The following is a 22,856-nucleotide window of genomic DNA, read 5'->3' as shown; positions in this document are numbered from 1 at the left end:
TGCACCTTGATTTGAGCAAATTGTTTGCTCAAATCCACAGAGAGTTGTGAGTTTGGACCTGGAATTCTCTGCCTGTTCACTTCCGCGGTTTGGAGGCCAGTTCCCTCTGGATACTTTCACTTGCTAGCTAGATTTTTCCTCTTAATCTATAGCGGACGTCACCCCGACTGGCATTGCAGCTCAAGGTTTTCAGGAACAGGGTACTGATTTTTCCCATCACTAACATGATCATATTGAATGGCAGTGCTGGCTCGGAGGGCGGAATGGCCTACTCCTGCACCTATATAGTTTCCCGTATAGTGCAAGGCCTTTCTTCTTTAGATTCTGTCTCATCGTATAAAATAAAAAATATCAAAGCAATAGATCATACACTTATTAAACATGTTTCGCATTTTAAACAATAGTTTGGATTTGAGATTTTGAATATCAAAATAAATTAATTTTGAACATTAAAGGAGGAGTACAGCTGCCAAGCTGCATTTTCTTAACTGGTTATTATTGAAGGTAAAAGTTCAAATTATCTCCACCTTAAACTACACTTGAAAAAGTTAATGCTATTGAACCTCAGCTGCAGAGGCATGATAACATTTTAAATCAATGAAATACAGTATGTACAAGATTGACAGATAAGGACTGTGATGGTCCAATACATTAGAGCTACAGCACATAGAAATATGAAGTGGAAATACAAGGGACTGAAATTGCTGGAAACTGGAGCAAAACACAAACTGCTGGGGAGCTCAGTGTTTACGTAATATCTGTGGAGGTAAAGGGATAGTTGACGTTTAGGTCGTGACCGTGCATCAGGACAAAGTAAATGCCATTCTTAGTTCGGCAGGCTCCTGCTGTCAGATGCCGTGTCAATGGAACCCTGCAACCTCCAGGTAAAATGAGATGGAGGTAAAATCGGGAACTGATCACAGGCTCTGCCAGCACTGGAGCCAATCTAACCCATCCTGCCTATGCCTAACATTTTGATTTTGTTTTCTGTTAAGCCCACCGAGCTCTTTCCCCATAACTCTCCAGGAAAGGCCTTTAGGAAACATTTAAAAACAAGTTATCTTTTAGCTAGGATGGTGAATGTTACTTGCCTGCTTCCAGCTAGAATAGTACATTACACAGGAAACCCCCAAAAATGTGAAGAAAATAGTTCAAGAAGTTGAAGAGCTGAATTGCAAAGTGTTTGCAATTGTAACCAAACATTTGGAAGTGAAGCTTTTTGTCTGCCCCTCTTTACTGCTATGTTTTATTGCAGTCCAAACCATCTTGGGGTTGCCGGAGGGTTAAATGCTGATTTCCTGCTGTTTCTTAGTGCTACTAATGAGTTTTAAAAGCTGCCAAGTTCTTCAAGAATTTGCAATTAATTAACATCAGTTTCCTGGCTGGAGTTTGTTATTGCTCCCTGCTTCTGCTTCATAGCTCAGACACACACAAGGCAGCTAAAGCTGTGCTGCAAAGAAAAAATTAGCTTAGGAAACAAAAGTTCCAATGGGAAAGCTCGGATTTCTTTTCCCATCTTTGCTGCTCATCGGCTTTTTGGCATTAGACACAACATGTTACTTTGCAGACAGTCAGGGAATACAGCAGCCATTCAGTAAGGCCATTCTGGAGATGTTACATATAAATACACTTACACTGCCGCAACGTACCAAGCTTCACCCCTACTTGAGAAAAATCTATCAGCGACTCAGATCATCGGACGCTAAAGATTCCACTGAAACTGAGGGAATTCTAGTTCAAAGTTTCAGGAGTATCCGAGGTAAGACCCAGTTAAACGTTTATTTTGTATAAGATCTTTATGGCACGGTTCAATGTTATTTCAATTAAACTAAGTTCTCACTTCGCCTTGTTGCTCGTAACACAGTGGTAGAGTTGCTACCTTATAGCACCAGAGATCTGGGTTTGATCATGATTATGGGTGCTGTCTGCAAGGAGATTGATTGTACATTCTCCCTGTGACCGCATGGGTTTCCTCCAATTTCTGTAAATTGTCCCTAGTGTGCAGGGTAGAACCAGTGTATGGGTGATTGCAGTTGCATCCAATTAAAAACTAAGAGAAGGAAAAGGTAAAAAAATGTTTCACTCAACTTGCTAGAGAATTCAGATTTGTTTGAAATAGAAATAACGTTTGACATATATATATATATATATACTATATATTATTTCAAACAAGTCTGAATTCTCTAGTAAGTTGAATGCAAATTTTATTTCTATATATATATATATTATACCCCCAACACAAGGTCCTTTGCACCATCGTGTCAATGCTGACCATCTAGTACCCATTGATACTCATCCATTTATTCACACTTGTTTTGCAGGCTTCTTTGCCTTGGTGATTCAAGTGTTCATTGGGATGCATCTTACATGTTGTGAGAATATTGGTCTCCACCACCTTCTCAGTCAGCATTTTCCAGATTTCAAATCCTTCCGAATGAAAGATCTTCCTCAGATTCACACTTAATTCTCACTTTAAACCAAGGCCCTCTAACCTTGGAGAATTTTGCCATGGGAAGAGTTTCTTGGTATCCACCCTATCTCTCATAATTTTGTATAGCTTTGTCAGCTCCCCTCTTGGCCTCCGCTGCTCAAAGGAAAATAAACTTCAGTCTATCCAATCTCTCCTCCGAACTGAAATGACACATGGCAGACAACATCCTGGTGAATCTCCTCTGCACCCTATCCAGCACAATCCAATCCCTCCTATAGGCAGCAAATAGACCCACAGTGTCTAGGTGTGATCTAAACAAGGTTTTGTAAAGTTGTACCAACACCATCCCTGCTATATGCCCCAGTAACAAGGGGGCATCGTCCAACAAGGGGGCGCCGTCCTGTACAGTTATGGCTGCCCAGCCTGCAGCTGTCCGTTTTTTCATCTCTATTTTTAAATTTTTAGTTAGTTGAGATTTTGTTTTTCGGAGTTCTAGTCTTTTTTATGTGGGGGTGGGGGTGGGGAAACTGCTTTTCAGGGTCCCTACCTGGTCGGAGAGATGGCTTTTCTCCGGGCTGCACCTTTGACCCATCCTCGCGGCCTACCAGCGGGCCTGGAGCAGCGTTTCCTGAGGGGACCGCCCAGAACCTCGGCTTCGGCGGCAGCGCAGCGTTGGAGCGCTATCGCGGAGCGGAGCGGGCGATGCCTTGCCCGGGTCGCCGCACTGGAACTCCGGTGAGCTGAAGACCGCCGATGAACCGCGGAGCTGGGGGACTGTGGAGCGGCCAGCCGCGGGTGGCGGCGCTGAACTTTACATCGGGTGCATGGGTTCTCTCGCCGAGATCGTCAGTGATGGAGCTCCAACCAGCGCGGCCAGTTGGCGTCGGAAGCCGCAGTCTCTGGTAAGGAAGCGGCCGTTCCGGGTTACCCAAGCCGCTGTGAGGATTCTCCCGATGCTGGAACACCATCATCCAGCGAGAAGGGCTATGACATCGGGCCCCGTAGCGCTGACTGCGGAGGCCTCAATAGGTCCGACTATGGGTGGACATGGGGATGGGGACCGGACTTTGTGTCTTCCCTCACAATGGGAACTATTGTGGGGGGGATGTTTATGTTAAATTTCTTTATTATTGTTATGTTGTTTTCTTTTTTATGTGCTGCATTGGCAATACACATTTCACTTGGTGTATGTGACTAATAAAGAACCTAAGAACCTTTGAGTTAATAAAGGCAACAATTTTGTATATCTTCCCTGTCACTTTATTAATCAACACTTCAACCTTCAGGGATTTTGGACCTAATTATTGGATGATGATCATTGGGAAATAGCTGAAGGAATTTAAACAGAAATTCTGATAAATTAAATATACTGCAAAATGATTGATTAAAAAGCAATTCACGGGCAAACCGGTGGACAGACAATTAATTCCAGCATATTTAGTTGCATCCTCAAATTTATTTTAAATAATCAATTGATTTATCTGCTAGATGTTCTTGGGAGAAGCGTAGAGAAAATCAATGCAACTGCAAAAATTCTGTCAACAATAACAACTGACTGGATGTACAAAGCACCTGCAATGTGGTAAAGCATGACAAAAAAATGGAACAAAAGAAAATACTTGTGAAGGAATCAGAAATATCTCATGCCAGTGTGTTTGTAATGTTTTTTTACCTGTCTTTACTTCAGTTCCTGAATATGACAACCCTGGATGGTTATGGTTTAACATTTCCAGCCTCAAGCCCTCCATGTTGGCAGCAGAGCTGGTGTTACTGCGGAGAACCCTGCACCCCAAGGCACTGACAATCAATGTAACAATACACACAATTAGCTTGGAAGGGAACAACCTGTCTATCAGTGATCCACTAGACAGAAAGATATTGAATCTGAGCAAGCTGCCATCTTCTGGCTATGATACCTTCAACGTTTCCATCATCCTGAGACTGTGGAGGGTGAACGTGATAGGATTCCAGTTCCAGTTCACCGATGACAGCGGCAGTCTGGTCCTGCATGATGCCCTCACTCAGAGTCTCTACTGTCTCAACACCAGTTCTCAAGATGAACCGCTTCTCATCACCTATCGGTTTGTGCTATCAGAGAAGAGCAAGACAGCCAGATTGCGCAGCAGTAGGAATAGCCAGCGATTCGCTGGTGGATTGAGAGTGAGGCATCTTGCTCACAGAGATATCCCCGAAGAATGCAGCCTGCACCGGTGGTTCGTGAGCTTACGGTCTTCAGAGTTAAATCGCTGGATCCTGGAACCTCAGGGTTACTACGCTAACTTCTGTAGGTGAGCAATATTGAGGTGTATACTTAATGTTAACCAAATTGAATTAAACATTAGTCAGTTCCTTTCCAATTTTACTCTTACTACTTTCCAATCTCAGGGTGTGGATAGGTATGTGCGACTGGGGCATTGCAGCCATTACGGAAACCTGGCTCGGAGGTACAGGACTGGCAGCTTAATGTTCCAGGGTGCAGGTTCTACAGGAGAGACAGAGGTGGGGGTGAAAGAGGGAGGTTGTTGCTTTTTTGGATAATGGATAATGTCACAGCAGTAGTCTGAGAAGACATCACAGATTGTTCATCCAGTAAAGCTTTGTGGGTGTAACTGAGAAATAAAAAGGGGACACGTTAGAATTCTGAATTGGGGCAAGGTCCACATTGATGGTATTAGACCAGAACTTGCTCAAGTTGATTAGAGTTGGTTGTGGGCAAAGGAACATGGATGTTGTACATATGGACACAACATGTACACGTGTTTTCAAAAGCACCTCATGGTAGACTGATCCAAAAGATTAAGATGTACAGGATTCATGATGACTTAGTTGTATGGAATAAGAACTGGCATATATTCATAGAAGACAAAAAGGTTGTGGTGGAAGGTAGATAGACCCTTAACAACATTGATGTGCAGAGGGATCTTGGAGTCAAGATCATAGCATACTGAAGGTGGCAGCACGTTGATAGTGTGGTAAAGAAGGCATATGGCATGCTTGTCTTCATTGCTTGGAGCATGGAATACGAGTCAGGAAGTCATGATGCATTTGGTTAGGCCGCATTTGGAGTATTGTTTGCAGTTTCGGTTGTGTCATTACTGGAAAGATATGGAGGGTATGGAGAAGGTGCAGAGGAGATTGGACAGTCAGAAACGTTTTCCCAGTGTATAAATATCCAACACTGGAGGGCATACAAGGTGCCAGGAGAAAGTTTAATGGGCAAGTTTTTTTTTTAATATACAGCCTGAAATGCATTGCCAGGTGTGGTGGTGGTGGAGGGAGATAGGATAGTGCAGTTTAAGAGGTTTTTTGATAGGCACATGGAAGTGCGGAGAATAGAGTGATATGGATCATGTACAGGCAGATGAGATTGGGTTAACTAGGCATCATTGTAGGAGGGAATTTTGTGTTATACCGGTAATCTGAATCTTGCTTTACTTGGGGCCCAGCTCAGATAGGCAGAGACACAAAATAAAACATCTCAGAGATCAGAAGTGAATCTTTTAAACAAGTCGGGTTATTGAAGGCCTTAACAGTGTGAACTGGGAAAACACTCTGAGAGAACCAAAAGCGTTTCAGAGATTTACAGTAGCTACAGCATTTTAATATTCTCACAACACAATGGTTATGTGGATTCTACATTTTTTAAATGTCATCATTGATCAGTGTCTTGTATCCTGTCATCTTTGTCTTTCTCCAGTTGTCTTTAACCTTATGCTTCCTGTTACTTAGTATACCACTCTTCCCATTAGTATAACAAATAGGTCCATAAATGTTAGTTCCCCACCTGATTAGTTTTATAACCCTCAGCTGTTAACAACTACCAATGCTTATTTTAACTAAACTAGCTATGTGGTGGAGCCTAAACACCATGATAAATCTGTTTATTGCCTCACTAACATCTTTAGGTTCCCTATGTTGACTATCTTTTCCATTATGCTTCCCCAATGTGTAAGCTCTAGGGTTAAATATATTACAAACTACTGATCTTCCGTATCATTTTCAAAAATGTATGACAACAATCATGTTCAACACAAACATTTTGGCCATAGTGCCCATTCCTGTACTGTGTTCTATAATGTTGTAGTTCTATTTTTATTTTTTAATTTATAATAACAAGTTCTATTTAAAGATATTAAAATGCACCGATTGACTATTCTGTTTGAGGTTATTGATATGTTCTGCAGCATTCTGTTCCACTCAATAGCATTCTCACCATATTCTATAAATATAGTGCAATCCCATTAATTTACTATAGTTTTGGGCACCATCAAATTGACCATCCTCCTTCACCATCTCTTTTTCCTGGTACAACTATTCTTCCCCGAGTCCACTTCCAGCAGAACTGATATTATAGGCAACCCACAGGTGCCAGCAGTTTTCATCCACTTCACCAATGATGGTCATCATTATAAAGTACAGTGTCAGTTTACAGTGCGTATGATTCAATTCCATTTTTACCTCCTCAGAATGTGAAGCAATTTAAGGCTACGTGCACCAGGATTTGGCCAACATTCAGTCAATGGTTGATCAATGGCAAGGAACACTTCGGGCACAAAAGTAGCTCATGGTAATACTATATACATAGAAGAATACAGCACAGCACAGGAACAGGTCCTTCAGCCCACCTGTCACTGCCGAACATGACGCCCAAGTTAAACTAATCACCTCTGTCTACACATGATCCATATCTTTCCATTCCTTGCAGATCCATGTGCCTATCCAAAAGCCTATCGAATACCACTATTTCATCTGCCTCACTGGGCTGCACATGGACATACAGTGCATTCAGAAAGTATTCAGACCCCTTCACTTTTTCCACATTTTGTTACGTTTGTTTCTCCCATCTCCACAGATGAACTCTGGAGTCTGTCAGAGTGACCATCGGATTCTTGGTCACCGCCCTTCTCGCCGATTGCTCAGTTTGGCCTGGTTAGCCAGCTCTATGAGGAGTCCTGGGGGTTGCAAAGTTCTTCCATTTAAGAATCATGGAGGCCACTGTGCTCTTCAGGACCTGCAATGCTGCAGAAGTTGTTTTATACCCTTCCCCAGATCGGTGTCTCGACGCAATCCTGTCTCGGAGATCTACGGACAATTCCTTCGTCTTCCAGGCTTGGTTTTTGCACTGTCAGTGTGGGACTTTATATAGACAGGTGTTTGCCTTTCCAAATCATGTCCAATCAATTTAATTTGCCACTGGTGGACTCCAATCAAGTTGTAGAAACATCTCAAGGATCATCAATGGAAACAGGATGAACCTAATCTCAATTTTGAGTGTCATTTATTTTTCATGACTGCAAACATTTCTAAACTCCTGATTTCGATTCTTCATTCTGGGATATTGTGTGTAGATTGATGATTAAGAAAAAAGAATTTAATCTATTTTAAAGTAAGGCTGTAACGTAACAAAATGTGCTAAAAGTGAAGGGGTCTGAATACTTTCTGAATGCACTGTAGAAACATAGAAACTAGGTGCAGGAGTAGGCCATTCGGCCCTTCGAGCTGATCATCTAAAATCAGTACCCCGTTCCTGCTTTCTCCCCATATCTCTTGATTCCATTAGCCCAAAGAACTATAACTAACCCTCTCTTAAATACCACATTCCAGGCACCCACCACTCTCTATAAAAATTAGCCCCACACATCTCCTTTAAACTTTGACCCTTTCAACTGAAGGCCATAATTGACATTTCCGCTTTTGTCAGGTCCATTCAGACTCTGTCACTCCAGAGGAAGCAATCCAACTATCCAGGAAAATAGCCATCTCCAGTAATAGAGAATATGATCACCTTCCTTTAATATTAAACAGCATTATCTTTGATGAGTCCTCCACTATTAATATCCTGGGGTCACCGCTTCAAGATTCGTCAATTGTGATTGATTGCATGTTTAGGTGATTGCAGCTTGAACAAAATTTAAGAACTACAGTATCATCCAGGACAAAAAGTGTACACGGCTGCCACCTTTTCATCTACTCAGGTTAGTCACCGCAATCGTACATCGAGATTCATCTTTTGATGTAACCTGAAGTATGGAAATCAGCACATTATGTAAGAAAATCTTCAATCATTTAAATTAACAGAAAGATGGACTTCATAACTTAATTTATATTGTTATTTCGCAGAGGTCGTTGCTTCAGTGCTCTCTCTGACCAGGAGAAAACAGTACCAACCATCTCTGCATGGGACAGAGCAGCTCAAAACACAAACAAATCACAAAGGTAAAGCACAGATCAAATGGCTTTTGTTTTTGCTCTGTTACTAATTGGTTACCATTAATCTGTTCAAAAACCAGCAACCTGCAAAAAGCTAGAAACCTGAAAAAGGAAGAAAATTTGGAGCACTGAGCAGTTTAGAAAGCATCTGCGGAAAGTGAAACAGTGATCATTTCAGGTCAAGAACCCTTCACCAGAACTGGAGAAAAGAGAAAAATGGAGTTAAATAGAGAAATGCCCACCGAGTGCATGCTGACCATCAACCACTGAATCGTACGTGAGTTGTACGTCCTATGTCCTATACACTAAGGGAAATTAACAAACAAACTTGCATGGAATATGGGAGGAAACCGGAGCACTCGGGGAAAATCCACACAGTCACAGGAAGAATATGCAAAATCTGCACAGACAGCACCCATAGTCAAGATTGAACCCAGGCCTCCGGCACTGTGAGGCAGCAGCTTGACCGCTGCCACCCTCTTTGAAGGCTACCTTTGGAGCATTGTGTTTATCCTGCTACAGGAAAGATGTTGTTAAGCTGGATAGAGTGTAGAGAAGATTTAAGAAATCTCGACTTATTTTAAAAACATTAACAGAGAAAAACATTAACTGCTTTTCACTCCACAGATGCTGCCTGACCTGCTGAGTGTTTTCAGCATTTACTGTTTTTAATATTATTAATTTCCTCTATTCCTTTACCCTTAGATCGTACTGCAATCCCCAGAGATATTCCTCAATCAAAATTATGTATTTAACAGCGAATGGGAATATTTTAATTGAGAATTTGAAGATGAGTATTGAAAGTTGTGCATGCATGTAGACTTCTTTATGCTGCATGTGTGTGTGGTATATAATTTTTTTCCCTATGTCATCTAAACTCAATGTATTCACTTTCGAGAAGACAATTAGAATACAATAAGAACATTGGAATAATATGTTAGAAAGGGCCGGGTGTTATTTACTATTTGCAATTCACATTTGTAAAGTAATTGACAAAAGGAGGACAAATTAAACTGTGTCATCAAACAGGAGCTGAAGATGTCTTGTTGCAATATTTCATAAATGTTATGAATGTATCAAGTTTTTATTGTATTTTTAATTGTGTTTGATTTGTCCTTTCTCATTAACTTAACAGTTCTCCCTCCCTACAATCTAGACTTTCAAAACAAAGATGTCTTACATATTTTGTGTGCATGTGTATTGAATCAACAATCTAATTTTAAGGTTGTGCATACGTTAAAACTTTGGTGAGCTTTATAATCCAAGTTCTTTTTAAGGCCATGCTCAATCTTAGTAACGGAACAATCATGATTTAAAGTAAAATTTATTGAACTCATTAAGACTTCCCCTTGTGCTAATTACAAACAATACAAATGTTATCTGTAATATGCAATAAGGCAAAGTAATGCATATGATTCAATAAAAATAATATCTTATTTTATAAACAGTTAAACATGAATTAATAAGTTTATTGGCTAAGTATTCACATACAAGAAATTTGCCTTGGTGTTCCGCCCGCAAGGGACAAAATGACATACGGTGACAGTTAAGAATGCCACATAAAACATTAAACATTAATAAAACATTATTGATTAAACATGTAAATTAAATAAAATACCAGAGCAAAACCAAAAGGAGGCTACAGATTTTTGGTTATTGAGTAGAGCTACTACTACTCGTGGAAAAAAGCTGTTTTTATGTCTGACTGTGGCGAGTCCCGAGTCGCCTTCTAGAGGGAAGTGATTCAAAGAGTTTGTGGCCAGGGTGAGAGGGGTCAGAGATGATCTTATCCGCTCGCTTCCTGACCCTTGCAGTGTACAGTTCGTCAATGGAGGGAAAGTTGCAGCCAATAACCTTCTCAGCTGATCGGACGATTCGCTGCAGCCTCCGGATGTCGTGCTTGGTGGCTGAGCCAAAGCAGAACATGATGGAGAAGGTGCGGACAAACTCTACGATGGCCGTATAGAATTGGACCATCATTGCCTGTGGCAGATTTTGCTTCCTCAGCTGCCGCAGGAAGTACATCCTCTGTTGTGCCTTTTTGACTGTGGAGTCGATGGTAGCCCCCCATTTAAGGTCCTTGGAGATGATGGTTCCCAGAAACTAAAACTCCACAGATGTGACTGTGGTGTTGTTGATGGTGAGTGGGGTGAGGGGAGGGGGAGCTCTCCTAAAGTCTACAATCAATTCCACTGTCTTAAGAGCATTGAGCTCCAGGTTGTTGCAATGGCACCAGGACGCCAGCTGTGTCACTTCCTGTCTGTAGGCAGGTTCCTCCCCATCCTGGATCAGTCCAATCAGGGTTGTGTCTTCCGAAAACTTGAAAAGCTTGACAGAGGAGTCTGTGCAGTCATTGGTGTAGAGAGGGTAGAGGAGAGGGGAGAGTACGTAGCCTTGTGGTGCTCCTATGCCGAGGGTTTGTGGGCCCAAGATGTGCTTTCCCAGCCTCACATCCTGCTTCCTGTCTGTCAGAAAGCTGGTGATCTACCGACAGAGGGGTTCAGGCACAGTAAACTCGGTAAGTTTGGAGTGTAGTAGCTCTGGCACAATGGTGTTGAACGCAGAGATAAAATCAACAAAATCCTCGCATAAGCCCCCTGGCGATCTATGTGCTGTAGGATGAAGTGCAGGCCCACTTTGACTGCGTCATCCACAGATCTATTGGCCCGATATGCAAACTGCAGAGGGTTTGTGATATTTTTCAGCTTGGCTAGCACAAGCCTTTCAAGGGTCTTCATGACTACAGAGGTCAGTGCGACAGGCCTGCAGTCATTAAGACCAGTAATCCTTGCCTGTTGACAATAGTGGAGACTTTGAAGCAGGCATGGACAGTATAGGTTTGCAGGGGCTGGTTGAAAATGTCTGTGTAGACCAGTGCCAGTTGTTCGGCACAGAGCTTGAGAGTAGAGGGGGAAACAGTGTTGGGTCCTGGAGATTTCCGGCTTCTCTGTCTTCTGAACAGCCTCTCCACTTCCTCTATTTTCATTGTTGATGATGGAGAAGTGATGTTGTTCAGCACAGAGGGGGTGGGTAGTGGACGTGACCGCAATATTTTGCAGTCAGGCTGTAATTGAGTGTTAAGTGGTGATTGTAGAGGGGTGGGTGGGAAAGGGTCCAGCCTTTTCAGACTGGAGTCTTGCTTTATGTAGGTGTGAAGTGGTGATTTGGGAGGAGTGGATATAGAAGGGTCCAGTCTTTGCAGACTGGGGTCAGGCTGTGGGGTGGGTGTGAAGTTTTTGTTGGGGGGGTAACCAAGGCTACGTTTCTGCTTGTCAAACCTTCAGTAAAACTCATTCAGGTCATTGGTCGGCTGACCATTGTCCAAAGAGCGGGGGGCTTTCCTCGTAGCTGGTGATTTCTTGCAAGCTCTTCCAAACTGAAGAAGAGTCACTAGCTGAGAACTTGCTCCTCAACTTCTCAGAGTACCTTTCCTTGGCAGCTCTGATTCCTCTTCTCAGCTTGTACTTTGCCTGCCTGTAGAGGTCTGCATCCCCGCTCGTGTAGGCTTCCTCTTTAGACTGTCAGAGCTTTCTGGTATCTCTCATTTCCTTTTCCCCCCCGACTCTCATTCTGAAGAAGGATGATAGCGGATTCAGGGGATATGGGGAGAAGACAGGAACGGGGTACTGATTGGAGATGATCAGCCATTATCACATTGAATAGCGGTGCTGGTTCAAAGCGCCGAATGGCCTACTCCTGCGCCTATTGTCTATTGGATCTCGACCCGAATCATCACCCATTCCTTCTCTCCAGAGATGCTGCCTGTCCCACTGTTATTCCAGCATATTGTGTCTATCTTAGATATACAGTAGATGGTTGTTGGGGTTTTCATCAATAAGATTGGCCAAGGAGGTCTCGAAATGGTGCCTTTTACACACACCTCCCTTGAAATTGTCTTCCATATCCAGATGAAATGGTGACATATTTTGAAACTTAATCAAACAAGCAACCACACTAACAAAATGTGTTTAGCAAGGCTACCACAGTTGGGATGGTCTTATTAAGATTTATAGGGTGAAGGACAGCAAATAGGAGATTCCTGCTGTTCTGTAGTTGCATTTGATGTTTTAACTCTTAGTAGAATCAACACCTTGAGTACTGGGAAAGATGCTAGGGTGTTATCAATTTGGAAGTGTACTTGTATAGGATTTTAGGGAGAAAGCTAGGAAGTTAAGAAGTTAATTTATTGTTATATGCACAAGTGCAATGGGGTGCAGGTACAAATAAAATCTTGCTTGCAGCAGCATCATGGGCACATAGACTTGAACAAGCAAATATAAGTAAATTATACAGAAATCACGCAAAAAAGTTTGCAAATAGTAAAGGAAAAAGACTGCTACAGTGCATCTGTAAATGTTTGTTGGGGTATATTGTATATAGTGAGTTTCTGTCATCATCATGTACCTGAAAACCATTCTCAATTACCTGTACCTTTGCTGTTGCATTTTCTATTACACAGTTGTAACTAATGTATTTCAGGATGGACATCCAGATCTCACGTCAGTTTGGGTTGAATTAAAGCCCAGATTGTCGATTGCAAGGGCAAAGCTTGTTTCCCATCTCCCTGACAATATATATCTATAGTTCAGTTAAGACAGATATTTGTTCTGGCCTGGGGTAGAAAAAAACCTTTAGGAAATTAATATTTGATATAAAATGGGTTGTAAGAGCAACATGCAGTTTTCAGCAGAATGTCATGTCCAAACAGAAAACATGTTCAATAATTCATGTTAATTTATAAACATGAAAGATGACTGTGGTGAACTTCACAGGTGCTTCAACATGAATGGAGTGTTCAAGTTTTCTGAATTAAAGCCCAGAGTATAAAAATGGCACCCTCTTAAAAGTGTATTCAGATAGACAGAACAGTAACATGTTAAACACTGAGATTGTACAGTATATGTTTCATGATCATTTTTTTTGTCCCAAACTAAGATATTTAATTATTTCCTCCCTCTGATTTCTCCCAGTTTTTGCTCAACCCACAGCACTCCAACTTTGACGTTCAATGCATTTAAAACTTTTCAATGTGTCTCTTCATTTTATTGACCCCACACTTCAAATTTCTTCCCCATGTAATGCCATTTCCAATACGCTTTCCTCAAGTGGAAATAAAATTGCTAAATGGGAGCAGTGATTCCACCCAAAACCATAATGCAGTGCCTTATACCTCCGGTACTGATTTCCATGTTTGATATTTATTTCACTTTAGTGTTTCCTTATTGTTCATTACGGGCATTCTGGGAAGTCAAGCTGGGAATTCAAAAGTGGCATTTCTTGAAAGTGGCATCACAGGTAGATAGGGTGGTGAAGACGGCTTTCGATACATTAGCCTTCATTTGTCAGAGTATTGGTTGTGAGGTTATGTTACAATTGTACAAGACATTGGTGAGGCCACATTTGGAGTATTGTGTTCAGTTTTTGTCACTCTGAATAGGAAAGATATTGTTAAGCTGGAAAGGGTACAGAAAAAAGTTATGAAGATGTGGCCAGGACTTGAGGGCCTGAACTATAGGGAGAGGTTGTGCAGGCTAAGACTTTATTCCTTGGCATGCAGGAGGATGAGGGGCGATCTTATAGAGGTGTATAAAATCATGAGGTGATTAGATAAGTTAAATACACAGAGTCTTTTACCCAGAGTAGGGGAATCAACAACCAGAGGAAAAAAGTTTAAGGTAAGTGGGGAAAGATTTAATAGGAACTTGAGGGGCAACTTTATTTTTACACAAAGGGTGGTGGGTGCATGGAACAAGCTCCAGAAGAGGTAGTTACGGCAAGTACTATGGCAACATTTAAAATACATTTGGACAGGTACATGGATAGAATAGGTTTAGAAGGATATGTGGCCAAAAGCCAGCAGGTGGGACTAGTGTAGATGGGGCATGTTGGTCCACATGGGCAAGTTGGGCCGAAGGGCCTGCTTCCATGCTGTATGACTCCATGACTAAATACATTGTTAGGATAGTTGGACAGAGGTGGGTTGGTCACACAGCAGCAACACATTACATGGAGCCACAAATTATCTCTGTACTAGTGACAATACCAGAATAAATGAACTATGAAACAATGAACTTTACACCAATTCAATTGGTTTGATTAGAATGTACTACTGATAATAAATACATTTGCAATTTAACTATGAAATATATTGACGACTTTTGAAGTAAACACAAATATATTTTTATTATCACCCACACAATCTTATTTTATTGTAAACAAGAGATACAACTTAATATCGGGATAAACATTTTTCCTTTGTTTTGGATTAATTCGGTGTTCTTCAGAGGATAAATTACAATACAACATTGCATGGTGTGACTCAGTATCAATATTAACACCATCATTACCTAATGCATCTGGAAGTACACTTTTAGAATCAACTGGCAATATTTCAACTTTTGGTTAAAAAAACAAACATTTACACGATATCTAAACCGAGTGATCTAATGGCAATATTGCCTATAATTATAATTACCATTTCATAATGGGAAGCAACGCATCACAGAATAAGCTAAAAATGCACAACATGAACAACAAGAAAAATACTTAGTATTCTCATTCACTCTGTTTGCTTCTCCCAAAATATAATTACAGTGCAAACATGTCCAATGTTTTTCTATTTTAGAGCTATAATAAAATTTGGACAAAATAAATAATAAACGTTTGCAATTCCAAAAAGTGTCTCTGGCATATTTTATTTTGCCAATTTATTCGAAGTGCTACAGATATGCAGTTTTATTGATGGTCAGAAAGGAGATTTCCTCTCTACCCATCAAGTGTAAAGTTTCTAACACTTTACACCATTTTGGAATGGAACAATTAAAACCACCTGTAATTACCATGATTATTATTTAATTCAAATAAATCTTCTTTTAATAATCAAGTACAATTATGGAATAATGCTTTGTTCATATCAGTGCAGGCTGCCAGACAAGTTTAGTTTTGTTCATCACAATGGAAACCTCTTAAAGTGAAAGATCTGCTGAACATTGTTCACAAGCCTAGCAAACTGATCAACCCACCTCGCAAATGCACCTCATCCAAATCCATTATATAGTTTCAACAAAGCCGTTGAATGCTATTGTGAAGATTATCAATTAAATAGAAAAACATTTTGCCAGAGAGAATTGGAGGCTGTAAAAATTCCTCACAAGAGAGTATTTCCAAAGTTAAAACTAGGATTGGATTTAAAGGATAGCCATTACCCTTAAATATTTTAAAATCCAATCCAAATCCAATGTATTTTGAAACCTTTATCAAGTGTAGTTACACTTGGTAACCTTTCTAACCTCAACAATCAAATCTTATGCATTGAATTAATTGGATAAATATTTCAAAGTATAATTAGGATTAAGAATGCCCCTAATGACATATTTGAAACATCAAGAAGCATAATATTCTCAGTGTTTTAAACAATTATAAATAACTGAAGTTTTCACTGGATCACCAATGGCTGCAGACTACATGAGAAGAGAATGCAATCACTGAATTTCCAGATTGCTGTGATGAACAACCGAAGCCTGCAGTCAAGAAAATGCTGTCTGTTTCACAATGTTATAATGGTAAATGCTGATAGATTTGCCATTATTTTAACTGTGAAATCTTGAAGTATGTGGCCAAAGTGGTACAATATTTGAGTTGAGTTGCACTTTTAGCCTAATAATATAATTCTCAATCACTGCTGGATTGTATGTGTATTCTTCAAATAGTATACAAATGTTTAGTCAAGGTTTGAATTCATGTAGAACTGTAATGCCAACAGTAAAATGTCTGCTTGGGCAAAGTAAGGATTTTTTAAAATAATCAAATTGTGTTAATTATAGGGAGTTGATATATAGGAGTCTTACAGGCCCTTCAACCCATCTTGCCCATGCCGACCAAGATGCTCCATCTTCACTTCTCCCACCTGCCTGTGTTAGTCCCATATCCCTCTAACCTTTTTGATCCATGTACCAATCCAAATGCCTTTAAAATGTTGTTATAGTACCTGTTTCAACTATTGCTCTAGCAACTTGTTCTATATACTAACCTTCTACTGTGTGAAAATGTTACACCTCGGGTTCCTAGTAAATCTTGTCCCTCTCACCTTAAAAATATGTCTTCTGGCTCTTGATTCACCTAAAAGCATCGACTCATAATTTTTAAGACATGAAAATGTATTTCAATCCTCGTCAGAGACTTTGGGTGTCGAAAAATCAAATGGAAAATATATTCCTGGAATGATTACGATTGGAGATTATAGGTATTAATAAAATATTGAATTAGAAGATTATTCAAAATATGACATCTAAAAAATGCTGCATTGGTTCGGTATGTAATTAAACTAAAATAATTTTAGATTTTCTATTTCTATTTTTTAATCCAAGCACACATTCTAGTTATAGTAACCTGAGCAGGCATCAGACTGTGAGGAGAGGAATCCAACCACTTCAGCCCAACATTAAGGCCTATTCTGCTGCTTAGCAAAACACCTCTGCACATGCAACAAGCCACACTTCAGATAGATGCAAAAACATTGACCAAAGATGAATACAAAATATAGGAGAGATGGGAAGTGTCATAAAATTGCAAGTTCATAGCTCTCTGAAATTCACAACATATATAGTGTGGTTAACAAGGAATATTTGCCTTTATCGGTCCGCCCCTGAATATAAACGTTGACAAGTCATGTTGTAGCTGTGTCAAATGTTAATCAGGCCACATTTGGACTATTGTGCGCAGTTCCAGCAAGTATGTGGAGACTTTGAAAGAGGTGTACGAGAGATTCAGCAAAATGTTGTTGCAACTGGATTGGCTATAAAGTGAGGCTGGACAAACTTATTTTCCCTGGAATGTCAGAGGCTGAGGGGCGACCTGATAGAATCATTTACAATTATGTTTGGCACGGGCATTGTGGGCTCAAGGGCCTGTTCCTGTACTCCACTGTTCTGTGTTCTATGGTGATAGATCATATGGTGACAGGGTACATAGTTAGAGAACGTTTCCCAGGGTGAAAATGTAAAATATTAGAAATTGGTTTAAATGATATTTAGACAGATACAGGAACAGGTATGGATTAGAGGGTTACAATTGTGCAGGAATCTAGGATTAGTTTAGATTAGCATCGTGTTCCACACAGGCATGGTGGGCCGAAGGACTTGCACCTGTACTATACGGATGTATGCTCTGGGTGTTTACTGCAGCTGATACCAGCCCCATTTTCCCAGCCTGCGATAGCAAGTGTCAAAGTGAAACATAACATTCAAATATTAGAACTTGGAAATAATTCACTGAAACTATTCTGTCATCTAAATCTTATAATTTTTTTTAAATAACCCAAAATAAATTCATTCGTGTCCAAATTTCTGAAATATAAGATCCATCTAACCAACTATCAAACAAGAGAAATTCAATAAACTGTAACATCTGATTTGTGACATTAATTATTTATATAAAATATAACAGTCCTTCTAACACAGGGTGTAAAAACACACACAATTAATTATAGGGAGAGATTATTGGCTTTGATCAGAATATTCCCCAGAGAACTACATTTTAACAAACCTCAAACTACAAGAGGCGAATAGACAAATTGTTTGAGTTACAAGTTCGAGACCAACACATAGTACATTAGATAGCAATAATAAATTATGCACAGATTTTTGTGATAATAAAGCACTGCCTGAGCTACAACAACTGCACAAAAGTCTTGTGCTAAGTTGCCAGTGATCATGCCAACATGTTCCTGCTATTTTTGATTTCAATATTGACTTAATAAGATATCGCAGAGAGAAAATTGTCCACTGGAAAAGCTGTTCAGCAATTCCCTGCTTTGCCAAATTTTGTTATGAGCATTCTTTCCCCATTACTGTCCGTGAAGCAGTGCCATTTGTTTATAATGTTTCCTATTAGAACCTTCTAGATATAGATATTGTCTTGACTCCATCAATGCATTTAAAAACCTGCAAGAACATCTGTTTAATTTTGTTTGTGCCATTTTCATCTATTATCTGTATTTTCTCTCGTCTTTGGCTTTTAGGTTTCTGTATTCATGAATTACAACAATTCTGCATCCAAGTTCTTTTATAAAATGATTAGAATTCTGTTTGTACAATTGGCCCTACTGAAAACAGTATGGCTGTTATAATTTCATGTGTGCTGTCCTCAAACAATGCACCACTAAATTGAGTCCAAATTAGTTGAGATGATTTGTCATTAGTTTCAGAGAAAATCTTAATAAATGATAAGTTCATAAAAATACGATAAAGCAAAAAGTCCACAGGAGGTTTCTCGACTGAAACACATAACAATTTACTAAGAGCATATAAGTGGGACGAGATTGTGTCAGCTATCAGGCGTGAACTATTTTAATTGTATTTAAATGTGACTCAACTAGAATATGGTGCCATTCGTTGCCTTGTGTATGTTATTATAGATATATGATGCATAAACAAAATGCAAACAACTATAATTGTGTACAGTTTTGGTCCCCTAATTTGAGGAAGGACATTCTTGCTATTGAGGGTGCAGCGTAGGTTTACAAGGTTAATTCCCGGGATGGCGGGTCTGTCATATGCTGAGAGAATGGGCTTGTACACTCTGGAGTTTAGAAGGATGAGAGGAGATCTCATTGCGACATATAAATTGGCAAGGGTTTGGACACGCTAGAGGCAGGAAACATGTTCCCGATGTTGGGGGAGTCCAGAACCAGGGGCCACAGTTTAAGAATACGGAGTAAGCCATTTAGAACGGAGATGAGGAAACACTTTTTCTCACAGAGTGTGGTGAGTCTGTGGAATTCTCTGCCTCAGAGGGCGGTGGAGGCGGGTTCTCTGGATGCTTTCAAGAGAGAGCTAGATAGGGCTTAAAAATAGCGGAGTCAGGGGATATGGGGAGAAGGCAGGAACGGGATACTGACTGGGGATGATCAGCCATGATCACATTGAATGGCGGTGCTGGCTCGAAGGGCCGAATGGCCTACTCCTGCACCTATTGTCTATTGCCTATTGTCTACACAATGTTATATAAACAGCCAGAATCACTCTACGTTACCTTTCGATGCCACGTGTATCATGACAATATGTAACTGCTCATTTCATTGCATTTCTATAAATTTTGATTTATTGAAATTATAGAAAACCCAAACAGAATTTTAATTTTTTTTTTAAATCAGATGCAGAATATTTTAAAATCATGAGAATGAAAACCTAAAATGTTACTATTGTTTAAAATTATAAGGCTCACCGAGAAAACAAAACTTGTAGTGAAACATTTGAACCTGAATGCAGTGGTATCAATAGAAATACAACAAAAAGATTCTCGCTAATTTTTGTATGATAAAAGAACTCCAACAAACAAAGTTCTTGTAGGATCATTGTCTGTACATGCACATAATTATTTGGAAATATGCAAAGATGTACAATAAAGTACACTGGTACATATACTGGAATATACATACACTGGAAAACAGTGTATATGAAAACATATTTAGGATACAATTTGTAAAGGCAAGAAATTTTAATAAAAATCAGAACCAAATGCACTAAATGTTTTGAGGGTTATTCTATTATAGAAATAATTGATGTGGCATATATGTTAATCAGCTATTGGATTCATTGCATCAGTCTGTAATTAGTTTTCAATGTTTTAATGCTGTTCACTGGAGAATGATTCAAAACTTTATTTTCTTTGGGTATAAGGATTTGCCTCAATGCCTCAAGTGCCCATTAATGTGTATGCTGCTTAAACGGCACAGTCCAAAAATCTTAAAGATCTTAGCTCCAGAGCCCAATACTCTGCCCAATATCTATGCAACCTGCCCAACAAATAAGTGTGGTGTAGTTGAGCTTTGCAAGAAAGTTTGACAGACGTGCTGACAACAATCCCATTTTTGGTTACATGAGGTTTTTTTATTGTGTTTCGGGTAATGATGATCTATTTCTAGTTGGAATTGACATGAATAGATGATTCCCTATTAAGTGGCAAGCACTGAACAAGCAAATCTACAATGACAAGTTCATGGACCCAAACACCCAAATTAGCATGAACTCTTTCAGTAACTAATAAACCCATGATCCAAACTGTATTTCTTTTTTCAGCTGTGCATTTCAAAATGGCCTGCTTTTATTTGGATGTCAAACATTTGTAAGGCTATTTATTCATGCATTCTGGTTGCAAGCTTTCCTTCCATTAGAAGAACTTAAAAATAAAAATAAAAATAATCTGCCTAAATTACTAAATACATTTATTGCACCAGCAATTGTCTTGGCTGTATTCAAGTAAAAAGAAATCTTATATATTTTTTGAAAAAGAGCAAATCGTCATCTTTTATTTCTAAGCAATAAGATTAATATTTAACATATTTAATAGTTATTAACTTATTTTATAGTTGTAGAAAATTGCCTGGATAAATTGTAACATAAGAATTAAGGGAACATATTATTGAATTCACAATAATTTCAGTGCATTACATAGTGTCATCATTATTTTGCTCCATTCTGTGATTTGCATTGTCACCACAACCCACACAGAGCACTTGTTTATTGCAACATACTTCAGGGATGATCTTGGTTTGAGGTATTTAAGCTATTCAATGCAGCATGGATCCTAAAATGTAACCTAGATTCCATTGAATAGTCCTTGTAGTTATTCCTGTAGAGTGTAAAAACACACAATCAATACAAACAACTCCTTTCTGAACAATGGAGAATCTAACTCCACTTTTGTGTAATCAGTGTTCATACATAATTCAGATAAAGTAAAATTATGTTCAATAAAAGGCATTAAAATTGCAGTGTGCTACAACTTGATCCAGTTAAATGTGGAACCAATGGTGCCTCTAAGAATCGACGGCATGAAAATCACTGACATTATGCAATTAGAAGGATATTTGGAGTTTTTCTTGTTTGCGATGCCATTCCACATTCAAGCCTGGGCTTTGTGCAAATGCAGTTATGTCTGACATTAACTGCACCATAAAGGAGATATAGATAGAAGTGAACATTCTGGAACCACCAACAAAACATCCACTTCTGATCTTCTTGCCTGGTCTCTGCTAATTGGCATTTGACAACCACTTCTATTTTATGGGTCGAGTAGGTTTACAATCACTGAATGATTTCACGTGTTTTAACTTTACCAGGCCACTTTGTTGCTGTATTCAGCTAAATACTGCACTGCTAGGGTGAACTTGCGTGTATGTTTTATTTACACGGTGGTGCTGTCCTTCGTTGTCAGGGCTTATGTAAGGTGGTGCTGGCGATCTCTGGGTTGCCCAGCAGCTCAGTCCTGGTCTCGAAGGAGGAGCCGTGTCAATCTCAGGCTTCTCCCTGCACTTTACCCTTGCCTTGAGGGGAGACGCTGGCAATCGCAGCCTTATTCTGGCAGCTCAACTTTGAGATTACAGGCAGTTTCGGGCTTATCCTGGTGAGCACAGTCCATCGTTGTTTGTGGGCAGGAAAAGGTACTGGTGTCTCTCAGGTTTGCCCTTGCCACTCAAGTCTCAGCTTCGGTAGAAGCGCTGGCTGTCTAGGGCTCCTTCCATCCAGCTGTGTCGTGACACTGGCACTGGTGGTCTTGAGTTTGTCCCAGTTGCTCAGTCTACCTTGAACCTGCGACAGGGGAACACAGCTAGCAGGGAGGCTCCCCACTTTCCCTCCCTTTCTCTCTCTCTTTTCCTCCTCCTACTCCTCCTCATCCTTCATCTCTCACCCTCTTCTTCATCTCCCCCTTTTCCCATCTGGCTGGAATGCCTGGGTTTTATAAGAAGTAGGCTGACGAGGTTCAGGAGGGCAATCCAATATCAGCTGTTACCATTGATGCTGGGGATTGGCCTCTCCTGGCCTGTCAGCCATTGATCGGGTTCAGAGAGGCATCCGAGGAAGGGGGCTCTGTCACAGCACCTTCCCGCAGGTTCCAGCTTTCTCCCTATTCAAATCAATCTTAAAGCTTTTTTTGGATTTTTTGAGTTTGATCACTGTCCCCAAAATGCTCTTCCACTGAACCACTGGTCACTTGGCCAGGCTCATTTCCCGACACAAGGTGAAGGGTCTCGAGCCAAAACGTCACCCATTCCATCTCTCCAGAGATGCTGCCTGTCCCGCTGAGTTACTCCAGCATTTTCTGTCTATATTCCCTTCTCAGATTGGATTACCCGCATACTGTTTCAAGAAACCCTCTTGGATACGCCTTACAAAGACTGCCCCGTCTTAACCTTTGGCATTAAGCAAGTCCCAGT

At 40.1% G+C, this 22,856-nt stretch overlaps 2 protein-coding genes across 3 annotated transcripts in view; one reads left to right on the top strand and one right to left on the bottom strand.

Moving 5' to 3' along the window:
* The first annotated feature begins 877 nt into the window (after positions 1–877).
* Positions 878–10,237, top strand: LOC129695568 (bone morphogenetic protein 2). Its single transcript, XM_055632648.1, has 4 exons — positions 878–1,759; positions 4,119–4,719; positions 8,552–8,647; positions 9,347–10,237. The coding sequence occupies exons 1-4, from the start codon at positions 1,489–1,491 to the stop codon at positions 9,459–9,461; spliced, it is 1,083 nt and encodes a 360-aa protein (XP_055488623.1). The 5' UTR covers positions 878–1,488; the 3' UTR covers positions 9,462–10,237.
* Positions 10,238–12,198: 1,961 nt separating this feature from the next.
* The window catches only part of LOC129695567 (tetratricopeptide repeat protein 39B), a 123,605-nt gene continuing 112,947 nt past the window's right edge, over positions 12,199–22,856 (bottom strand). For both annotated transcript variants that reach the window (XM_055632646.1, XM_055632645.1), the window contains one exon: positions 12,199–21,271. In XM_055632646.1, coding sequence (XP_055488621.1) covers positions 21,175–21,271 — 97 coding nt within the window. In that variant the 3' untranslated portion in view covers positions 12,199–21,174. The remainder of the gene's footprint in view (positions 21,272–22,856) is intronic.

The sequence above is a fragment of the Leucoraja erinacea genome, chromosome 3 (assembly GCF_028641065.1).
Source record: "Leucoraja erinacea ecotype New England chromosome 3, Leri_hhj_1, whole genome shotgun sequence".
Lineage (NCBI taxonomy): Eukaryota > Metazoa > Chordata > Chondrichthyes > Rajiformes > Rajidae > Leucoraja > Leucoraja erinaceus.
The sequence above is the reverse complement of the archived record's forward strand: the minus strand, read 5'-3'. Positions and strand labels throughout refer to the sequence as shown.